The 11802-nt window shown below is 39.0% G+C and overlaps 1 protein-coding gene across 3 annotated transcripts in view; it reads left to right on the top strand.

Annotated features, from left to right (window-relative positions):
• LOC135219297 (uncharacterized) overlaps positions 1-11138 on the top strand; it is a 349477-nt gene extending 338339 nt beyond the window's left edge. For all 3 annotated transcript variants that reach the window (XM_064255950.1, XM_064255949.1, XM_064255947.1), the window contains one exon: positions 10595-11138. In XM_064255950.1, coding sequence (XP_064112020.1) covers positions 10595-10858 — 264 coding nt within the window. In that variant the 3' untranslated portion in view covers positions 10859-11138. The remainder of the gene's footprint in view (positions 1-10594) is intronic.
• Positions 11139-11802: the final 664 nt, after the last annotated feature.

Raw genomic sequence — 11802 nt, 5'->3', positions numbered from 1 at the left:
AAATAATTAATTTCATGGTGGTAATGGGATGGTATTTCTGATCTAAGAGAAATTTTTTTCGAATGAAACACTAATCTCAATATCCATTTACAACTACGTCAATTGCGTTAATTCTGTTGTCAGTGTCCGCAATTTTTGAGCAACGGGGAGATAATGGTGAATATTTTTAAAAGTCTTCTTTGTAACAATTAAATCGTTCGGACAGTTATATTAATTTCTTTATAAATTGGACTTCGTCATGTATTCAGGAAACGTCATGGAATTATTAATAAGGATTACATGGGTGAAACGATAGAGAGAATAATGCCTGTCAAAAGAATAATGGCCAATAATAACATCAGGGAAGAAAGACAACATTTTGCATAGAACCTTTCTGTGAGGTCATGAATAAGTGATATAAGGGGGATACAGAACTGATAAACCATATGCTCATTAAGACTTGGCTGTCCTTATGGAAAAATTTTAAATTTTTGAGGTGAAATCAGTAATAAAGACACTAAGGACATGGAAAATCTATATCACGAAACTAACTGGACTATTTTCTTCGGAATATGTAATAAGGAAATAGTATTTGATGACTGGAATTAGAGGTTATGGCAAAAGTACCAAGAAAGATGGCCTGGGTTGCAATGAAAACATCCAGCATGCTTGGTCTCAATAGGGTTAACAAGTAAATGGATAAAAAGATTTGAGATCAATTACCTGGTTCTAGAAAAGGCAGAAGTTACACAGACCAGATATTTAAGTTAGAACAGCCTTTACAACAAGGAATTCTGATGTTTTACGTCATATCCGAGAAGCTTTCTGACAATGCACGTGCAAGACTTGAATGGTAGAATTGCAAAGGTGTCCTTTGCGTCACACTGTAGGAAAGTAAGTGAAATATATATATATATATATATATATATATATATATATATATATATATATATATATATATATATATATATATATATATATATATATATATATATATATATATATGATGATACTATATAGTATATATATATATATATATATATCTATATATATATATATATATCTATATATATATATATAATCTATATATATCATTATATATATATATATATATATATATATATGATATATATATATATATATATATATATATATATATATATATAGATATATATATATATATAGATATATATATATATATATATATATATATATATAGAATATATATATATATAGATATATATATATATAGATATAGATATATATATATATATATATATATATATATATATATCATATATATATATATACATATATTATTACGTATTATAGGGCCTTGTGAGAGACTAGATACGTAAACGGAAGTAATTTAGGGATTTCAAGAGGGAATTGCTTGAACTTACCGTAACTTTCTTTAGGGGGTGGGGGAAGGTCGCCAGGGAAAAACTCAGCTCGTTACTTAAAAAACTATTTATTTACAAAAGGCCCGTGCTGGCCTGGAGAAAAGTTAAATGATATTGGCCCCGCACGTTGGGCTTTATAGTTCTCATTCAATTCAAGCTGATTTCATTCACTTGGGTTAATGCACACTTGCGAGCAGGAGAGAGACGGCACGTGACTCATGGAATCTGGAAAGAATCCCAGATTAAACGACATAAAAGGAAAATGACTTCTTGCTTTGATTAAGGCTGATTAATTCTCTAACATTGGGGAAGGTAAACTCGAATGGTTCACTGAGGTATGCACGAAAACTAGGTCTTTAACAAGTCACAAGGGAGCACGTGGCCCGATGAGGACAAAGGGCTTCTGATGTAGAAAGGGTAAAATAGGAATTGAAATGAAATTAATTAGCAAGAGTCGTATGGTAGTAAAAGGTGCTGGGTTGAAGTTTTACACTTTCAGACGTACCTTTATGCATATGCTGTGTATCCTTGTAGGAGAATGCGGTCCGACCTCTGTTCAGGTCTGGGGTTCGTGTCCACCAGCACGACGTGGGTAGGCCTAATGTTGGGAGGGCTGGCAATTTGACCTCTGTCCGAGATCACGTCTAGCAGCCGACTGAGGGCGATACTGCTTGGTTTTCGGATCACGGGGGCTTCCAAAAAACCACCGCCTCGAGCATTGCCTGAAAGGTGGTAAACACAACGCCAGCAAATTGGGAAGGAAAATAGGTCTTATTGTAGAAGTCCCTAAAATCCATCTCGAAGCCTAGCTACTCTTGTGACCTGCCTCTCTTACCCTAAGCTTCCGTCATACCGGAAATATCATTCCTACAACATCCCCCACTCTCCCAACAACAGTAGCTTCAGGAGACAGCATGGCTGCTACTTTTATAATTTAAATATAACTAAAACACTGCTGGGAAGGCGAGGCGTTCTATATCGTAGCAGCTCCCCCTGTTAAGAAGGCATTCACTCCCTTTCGGGCGTGAAGGTCTTGGCTTAAATCAGTTGATCGCCTCGACAACCCAGTTCTCCTACTCTAACTTGAAGTTTTTGAGCAGCGATACGGCTGACTACAATGGCCTACCTAACTTATAGGCAAAGATGCTAAGTGTACTAACTTAATATAGTGATGTAGTCTAGCCTAATAAATAACTACAGGTTGTCTTGTGACGACAGTCTACTCTACCCCTAGATAAGGTTACTTGAAAATTCTACTTGCTACTAACCTAATGCCCTGGTACTAAATCATTAGCCTAACCTACTCAATACATTTAAATGAAGACGCAATCATTCCAGAGTGTGGTACGCACAGCAGTAGTTCAGCGACGGAACTGTTAAAATACATAATGAGAGGTAATGATACGTGGGGATGATGAGTGGTTAATTTACCAGGAGGGAAATGCAATGAGGTAATTATATTTAAGTGAGGGTTAGTATTACAGTGGCTAGGGGTTAGAGGGTTAGTGCTACTGGCAGAGATCGGGCTGGCTACCTTCTCTGGGTAGGTGCCAGATCATTCTGCAAATGAATGTGACACTGTACCTCAGGCACAGGTGTCAAGGATGAGCATGTGGCTCTTTTGTTAGTATGTTATGACGTCCCTTCTTCTTCTTCTTATTCCTCCAGGACCTGGCTATACCAGTCCTAGGAGTAGACGGAGGCACCGACTCTGGGGAAAGGCCAGAAACGCCGGCAGGAGCAGAGGCAGTGGTAGCCTGAGGGATTTCAGGAGAAACACCCTACTTCGGTATCTGCAGCAACCGTCGTAGAGGTGGAACCTACTGCAGGGGAGGCCCTCACTCCGGCTGCTGCTGGCAACCGTCGTGAGGGGAAAACTCCAGCTGACTCCTGGTCGGGCAGTTCCTGGTTTTCCAGAGGAGGTACAAAGGTAAGGTCTGCCGGAGGTTCATCCTCGGGCGACAGAGGTAAGGATGAAGGAAGAAGAACTAGTGATTGGCCATGGGCTGTGGTAAGCTCCATGCCTGTTGGAGGATCTCCTGTAGGAGGATCCTTGATAAGGTTAGGCGCCGGCGCTAGCTGCGGGGCAGGCGCAGAGGTCAAGTTCGGTGGTGGCTCTACGTTCCAGGCTGGACGGAGCTTGGCACTGCTCAGTGCTGCCCAAGTGGCACTGGCAGAGAGTTGAGTCGACTGGACTGTGACGGGTACCGGAGGTGCAATACCTCTAGCGTGCCCTTGGAAATGGGAGACAGAGGCTCCTGTCTCTTGTTGAAGGCTAGGCCTTGTGGAAATGGACAGTGTCCGCTGCTGGTAGTTTGCTAGGGCACCTAGGCCAATTAGTAGAGTGCCCTAGTACGTTACAGGTTTTGCAACGGAAATGCGATGGTCAATCTCCCTCCTTTGGTAACGGGGGAGGGGGGACTGTTGGTGGACATACTTCCCTAGAGAAGTAGAAATTTCGATGACTCCTTGCCTTGGAGTGATTTGTTGTGGGGTTAGGACCCCTAGGCTTTTGGAATGCGAGACTTCATGTCTGGCCCTAGGAGGAGGTCGTACCTCCTGGAATGTAGCTTGCAACTGCAAGGGTACAAACTCTGGAGAGTGAGGTCTGGTGACCCTCAATTGGACGGTCGGAAGGATCAGCTTAATATGGTTGATACCTTCAATGGTTTTATTAAATGACGTCTATCGACGTTAAGCCCCTCGGGGGATTCGATCTTCCCGTATCAGGGAGATTTGAGCGCCAGAGTCGTCGTAGGCTCTGACGTGGCTTGGCTGATAATGGCTTTGGAGGGGTGCGACGGTTATAGGGCCCTTAGCTGGGGGTCCTAGAGAAGAGGGGATTGGTGACGGCCATTGCGATGGCCGGAATATTGTGGTTCGCGCACCCTCCGTAATTTGCAGACATGTGACCCTTGCGGCCACAGTCTCGGCAGAAACTTGTTCCAGAACCTACTTCCGTGGCACTGGATGATAAGGCCGAGATGGCCCCACAGGTTTGCGAATCTGCGGAGTCACCAAGCTGGCAGTGTGCTCTGGCACAGATGAAGAGTCCTCTCTGGCAGTGATGTGACGTGGGAGGTTAAGGGAAACCTCCGTTGAATCATCCTCGGAAGCAAGTCCGGGGTTAACTGGTGGGCTTACCCTCTTCCAAGGGAGAGGTAGGCGGTAAAAGGGTAAGAGGCTGGCAGGATCGGCAGGAATTTCTATCTCCGGCACTGGATCAGGACCAGGCTCGCAAATCGAAAGGATGTCAGGCTGACCAGAGACAGCGGACTAAGAGAGACAGTGGGTGCAGGGCTGGAAGCTGGCAGAGTTGGCTTGAGCTAGGATACTCTCCTTACGGGCCTTCTCCCGCTTGATGTCGAGTTCCTTCTCCTTGAGAGCGAGCTCATGCTTTCGCTCCTCTTCCCTTGCCTTCCTTTCTGCTTCTCTTTTTTTTCCTCTCTGCTTCTTTCCGCTCCGGCTTTTCTCTGGTTTTCCCTTTCTTCCTTTCTTGCAGCGCGCGGCAGCCTGCTGCGCCTTTATCCACTGGTCTAGTGCTGGTCCAGTGTAACCGGCCTCCTTGCCCAGAGTTATGAGGGCTCCGAGCTTCTCTAGCTCTCTGGCAAAGAAGTCGCGGGAAGCAGGGGAAGACATTTCCCTTAGGCTACAGTAGAGGCTCGGAAGAAAATGAAAATAATGGCCAGGAAAGGGTACTGAATGGAATAGGAGTGCCTACTGTGGAAAGTGGCACTCACTTGGAAAGGTGTTCTGCGACGCGGTAGAGAAAGTCTGAGAAGACTGGGTGCTCTGTGGCACTTGGGAAGTGTCCCGTAAGTTGGTGGCACTTCTGGATTGGCACCTTCTAAAGAGGTGGAAAAATCAAATGGAGTGTACGGCGTACGTCACACTTAAGGGCGTTCCTAAGTTGGGAGACGCTGGTAATGGGCTCCTGTAGGTCCAATACAGGTGCACGGCACTTATGAGGAGGCGTTCCTTGGTTCAGTGATCCAAAATGGTGGATACTATAATGAATGAGCGTTCCGTAGGACGGACACGCAGGTATAGGGCTACCTGTACGTCTGCACAGGTGCGATGGCACTTCGGGAGGCGTTCCCTTGATTGGTCCGAAGGATCACTGACCCTTGTACACGGACATTAATGAATTGGGCGTTCCGTAAGGACGGACACGCAGGTTTGTCAGCACTTAGGGCTGGTATTGCGGCGCTTCGGGAGGCGTTCCCTTTGTTGAGTGTTCCGAAGGATCACTGACCCTTGTACATGGACACACTAGTTACTTGGGCGTTCCGTAAGGACGGACACGCAGGTTTAATGGCTACCTGTACGGCCTGTACAGGTGCAATGCACTTATGAGAGGCGTTCCTTTGAGCACTGGTATCGTGCTGGTGTGTCCCGACACTACACGCAGTATACCCAAGTATACCGAAGTGAAATGGCACTCTGTTCGGGGCAGAGTGTAATGGTGGAGGAGAGAAAGTAAAAGGTGGGAGTATTCAGCGGCCAGTCGGTGAACAGTGTCAAAGAATTAGTGGCACTGTAAAATGATAAGACCTGACGTGCACTGGTGGTGGCCAGTCCTAAACTGGTAACGACTTCCCTGTCTGGAAGTAATGAATTGGCGTGGCACACTGTGCGAATTGTGCTTGCGGTATACGCAAGTCTTTCGTGATAAAGAAAATGAAAAGACCACTCGGGCACGACAGGTAATGGAAATTTTAGAAATATGCTCAGTCACTCGCTGAAGTACTCGATAAATGAAACAAATAAATGTTTGCAAACTGCACTGGACCACATGCGCGTACGTATCACGCTGTGTAAATGACACAAGAGACTAAAAATAAGGTTAATTCGGCATGCTATAATTAATGGTAAGATGTAGTACTCTTGGCTTCGTGAATAATGGATTCTGGTTTTCTCTCTCTCTCTCTCTCTCTCTCTCTCGGAGAGGGTGAAAATGATATATGAATGAACTCCCTTATATTGAATTGAACTACTAACGTTAGTTTAATATGACGGCAACTTGCGTTAAATGATTTACTTACGTTAACGTGAAATGAAAGAATTGCTTTTGAAAACGTTTTATGAAAATGATAACGCGCTCGCGTTGAAACGATTTTTACGTTAATGTAGCGGCTCGCGCTTACGAAATGATTTGCGTTTCAATATGATTTTACAACGACGCGTTTTACGTTAACAATTCTTGTGATTTACTCTACTTGAGATTTACGTTAACTTTATGTAAGATTACTAGGTCCCCGTGAACAGTGAAATGACGGTAAGGATTTTAAAACGATGTTAGCAAACAATTGTAAATGAGGTTACGTTAAGTGCGAAGTGAAATGAAACTTCGCTACAGCGCGCGAGTGAGCGATGCGAGGTGAAAACATGTGAGGAGAGCTGACCAGCGCGGGCGAATCAGCTGATTCTCTGTAAAATGCGAAGGCAATTTACAACACGAACTTTTAGTTTCTTATTAAAGGCGAATTACGTTAATTTCTCTGGCAGGACGATAGATACTAGTAACCGAGATCGATATTATTTACGTTAAAACTTCGAGACTTACGTTACTTTGCTAATTGTTTAGGTAATGTTTAAAGGGATAAAAACATGGCTGCCGCTGTGAATGAGACGAAGGTTTGGTTGAGACCGCGCAGGCGCGAGAGAGCGCGAAGCTGAATTAGCCGAGAGGTAAGCGGTTACCAACACTTGGAATGAAAATTAAGTTAAGTTTAAAATGAAATACCCTAACATATCACAGACAAAAGAATTGTACACTTCTTTTGCCGTAACTATTAGTAAAAACACTCCTAACTAGCTAGGTTTCTTTCTCATACAGCAATAAACCACCCTGGCAAAGCACTTACTTCTAGTTTGATCTGGTCCTTTTCTGGCATCTATCTGCACACGTGTTAGTGCTCCTACGACAACAATGCGATTTACAGAACAGAATTCGCTCGGCGCTCTGGCCGTTACAATAATAAGAATATTTCTACCTTCACATTTGTTTTAACACACTTCTACAATAAAAATACTTAACGTACCTTAAGCTAACATAGTTATAATAATCATATTAATGAATGGAATACCTTACCGTGAGTCAGTGTGTCTTCTTTCCCTGCAAGTGTGCTTGATTTACGCTTTGTAAAATAATTTACAGTTTACGTTTTACAACGGATAACGCGATTTACAAGCTTTTTTTAAGCAAGCTAGGTTTCAATCCAGGCAACGATTCGCCAATTTTACGTATATAGGGCCTTGTGAGAGACTAGATACGTAAACGGAAGTAATTTAGGGATTTCAAGAGGGAATTGCTTGCTTACCGTAAACTTTCTTTAGGGGGAAGGTCGCCAGAAAACTCAGCTCGTTACTTTAAACTATTTATTACAAAAAGGCCCGTGCTGGCCTGGAGAAAAGTTAATGATATTGGCCCCCACGTTGGGCTTATAGTCTCATTCAATTCAAGCTGATTTCATTCACTTGGGTTAATGCACACTTGCGAGCAGAGAGACGGCACGTGACTCATGGAATCTGGAAAAGAATCCCAGATTAAACGACATAAAAGGAAAAAATGACTTCTTGCTTTGATTAAGGCTGATTAATTCTAAATACATTAGGGGGAAAGGTAAACTCGAATGGTCACTGAGGTATGCACGAAAACTAGGTCTTTAACAAGTCACAAAGGGGAGCACGTGGCCCGATGAGGACAAAGGGCTTCTGATGTAGAAGGGTAAAAATAGGAATTGAAAAATGAATTTAGCAGAGTCGTATGGTATAAAAGGTGCTGGGTTGAAGTTTACACTTTCACACGTACCTTTATGCAATATGCTGTGTATCTTGTAGGAGAATGCGGTCCGACCTCTGTTCAGGTCTGGGGTTCGTGTCCACCAGCACGACGTGGGTAGGCCTAATGTTGGGAGGCTGGCAATTTGACCTCTGTCCGAGATCACGTCTAGCAGCCGACTGAGGGCGATACTGCTTGGTTTCGGATCACGGGGGCTTCCAAAAACCGCCTCGAGCATTGCCTGAAAGGTGGTAAACACAACGCCAGCAAATTGGGAAGGAAAATAGGTCTTATTGTAGAAGTCCCTAAAATCCATCTCGAAGCCTAGCTACTCTTGTGACCTGCCTCTCTTACCCTAAGCTTCCGTCAGACCGGAAATATCATTCCTACAACATCCCCACTCTCCCAAACAACACGTAGCTTCAGGAGACAGCATGGCTGCTACTTTTATAATTAAATATAACTAAAAACACTGCTGGGAAGGCGAGGCGTTCTATATACGTAGCATATATATATTGTATGTGTGCGTATTTAAAATCGTTTTCATTTATGACAAAATGAAATATGATTTTTCTGTTGTCCATTGTTCTTTTGAGAGATTATACGTATGACTCTTTTTTGGTCTCATATCAACGATATTATCTGAACATAAAATAAAAGCGAAATGTTCACGGTCATTTTTTTCCGAATCGCAGTTTGAATATACCGTGAACGTAAAAGAAACAAAGAAAAATAAAAAAACTGAAATTTAGATTAAATGAGTAGGAGAGCAGATCCTTCCCCAGTGGGAGGGGGGACAACAGAAATGAAAGCAAACAAGTATAAAGAATGAAAATTCGCTTTTGCACACAAAAAATATACACATTCCTATATTACCGCTGACATAGAAATAATGATTTGTTCTGAAACATTTATTTTGTAGAACATTTTATAAATGTATGTAATGTATATATATATATAAATATAGATAATAGATTATAATATATATATATATATAGATAATCTATTATATATAATTATGAATATATATATTTAAATATTTTTTGGCAATTTATTATAGTAGATATAATATATAATATATATAATATAATATATATATCGATATATAGATAATAATATAATATATGCACACACATATCATATAATAATATAATATATATATATATATATATATTATATGTATATATAAAATTATATATATATATATATATATATATATATTATATATATATATATATATATATATGTATATATATATATATATATATATATATATACTTATATATATATATATATATATATATATATATACCTATACATATATTATATATATATATATATATATATATATATATATATATATATGTGTGTGTGTGTGTGTGTGTGTATGTGTGTGTGAAATCTCTCTCTCTCTCTCTCTCTCTCTCTCTCTCTCTCTCTCTCTCTCTCTCTCTCGCCAATCAAATTTATTCACATGGCTAATTTCCACATAACTGATTCAGAGTCGTGAGCTACTCATCGCAGTGGCGATCTCTTAACTTTGTTTTTCCTCTTGATGAAAAGTAAAGATATTTCACGATCAGGAATTTAAGTGTCTTATATGCATACATACATGCATTCACACAAACGAAGTAAATATATGTAAATGAACAACTGCTTATGTATACTACAAATGCATACTAAAGTGCTGTACGTTATACAACTTGTATGTGTATAAATATTTGTGGATTTTCTTATTTACAGAATATATTGTTTTGGGTTTTTCCGTATTTCGTTTAACAAGGGAGAATTTAGAATATTTTTTAACAGTTTAGAAATTATTGGTAATGGTCCTATTTTGCAACGTATTCCACTGACGTTGTCAATGTAATAAATGATGTAAAAAACATAACAAAATTTCTTTTGAATAACATATAGCTATAAAAATGAAGTCTGTAAAGGGAAACAATTGAGTTGATAATGTTATATAAATATATAGATATAATAGATATATATAATATATATGATATATATATATATATATATAATAGATATATATATATATATATATATATATTATATTCATTTACATTATACATATAATATATATAGTATGCATATCATATATATATATATATATATTATATATATTATATATATTGTTATCAATATATTTTCTTTTCTAATTCATTTACATTGTATACTACATAATATGTACGTAGCTATACATACATACATACATACGTACATATATAAAACATAATAAAACATAATATATGTATGTATTATACATACGCACATATACATCCATAAATACATACTTAGTCTAAATATATGATAGATGAAAGGTAGAAAAAACAAATGAACTAATGAACTCAGCGTAACAGCACTCCCCACCCGACGCACCCTGTGACTTAGATCTCTTTCCTCTTCTCCATTTCTTCCCCAGGACCGATGCGAGACTCCGGCCAAGAAACTGGAGACGATGATCAATAAGCGCGACCCCCGCATCCTATACAACGTCCGCCTCTCATTATTTGTCCTGGCGGAGGTGATGGATAATGTGCCCAGCCTTGACAGGATAAGCAGCGGGATCCCGTCGGTCAAAGCCAAGGGCGTGGGACACCAGTGGTGGGCGTGGTTCTCCAGCTTTGCGGGGGGAGCCATCGTCAGGTGGTTATTTTTCCACCGGAGAGTCGAAGGAGATTTGTGATAATTTATACGACAATTTTTGAAGTTTATCCTTTTTTATTCATTCATAGAAGATGGAGTTCGACGTGTAGGAGGGATAGGTAGGCGTATGGTTAAAAGGTCAAATGAAGGAACTAGAAAATGATGGACGATGTGGAAATACAATTGTGACTTTAATCCTCCTGTAAAAAGAAAACTAGAATTACAGTCTATTAGATACTCTGTTATAATGTTTGTCTTGTTTTATTTTTTTAACATAATGTCGAAATACACACAGACATACACACACACACATATACATACATACATACATATATATATATATATATATATATATATATATATATATATATATATATATATATATATTCTATATATATATATATATATCATATATATATATATATATATATATATATATGCGTGTGTGTGTGTATGTATTGTACATAATTGCCGACGTATGAATGTGCCACGCTTACGTTCGCGCAATCGTTTTAATTTCAAAGTGTGAGGGTGTGTTTGCAGTCTCTGATCCGCATATCGTGGGCGTCCACGTACCTGCCCTGTAAGAAATTTATTCTTATTTGCCTCGATAAATCCAGAGATGTTTTTGAGATAAATATAAACGAAAAAGTCCTAATAAATAGGTAAATGAAGAAAAATTGTTTTATCAAAGTTTCTAATATGTAAAATTGCATTGGTATGTAGAATTATATATATATATATATATATATATATATATATATATATATATATATATATATATAAAAATTTTAGAATTGTATAAATTGCAAAAATAGGCATAAAAACGTCTATGAAAATGATATCAAAACCAATGTATGAATTGTTAAAAATAGGTAAGAAGAAATATTTCGAAAAAATTGTAATGAACAAATATATAAAATTGTTAAAAAAAAATATTTTTATATATATATATATATATATATATATATATATATATATATA

This window comes from Macrobrachium nipponense, chromosome 1, assembly GCF_015104395.2.
Source record: "Macrobrachium nipponense isolate FS-2020 chromosome 1, ASM1510439v2, whole genome shotgun sequence".
Lineage (NCBI taxonomy): Eukaryota > Metazoa > Arthropoda > Malacostraca > Decapoda > Palaemonidae > Macrobrachium > Macrobrachium nipponense.
The sequence above is the reverse complement of the archived record's forward strand: the minus strand, read 5'-3'. Positions and strand labels throughout refer to the sequence as shown.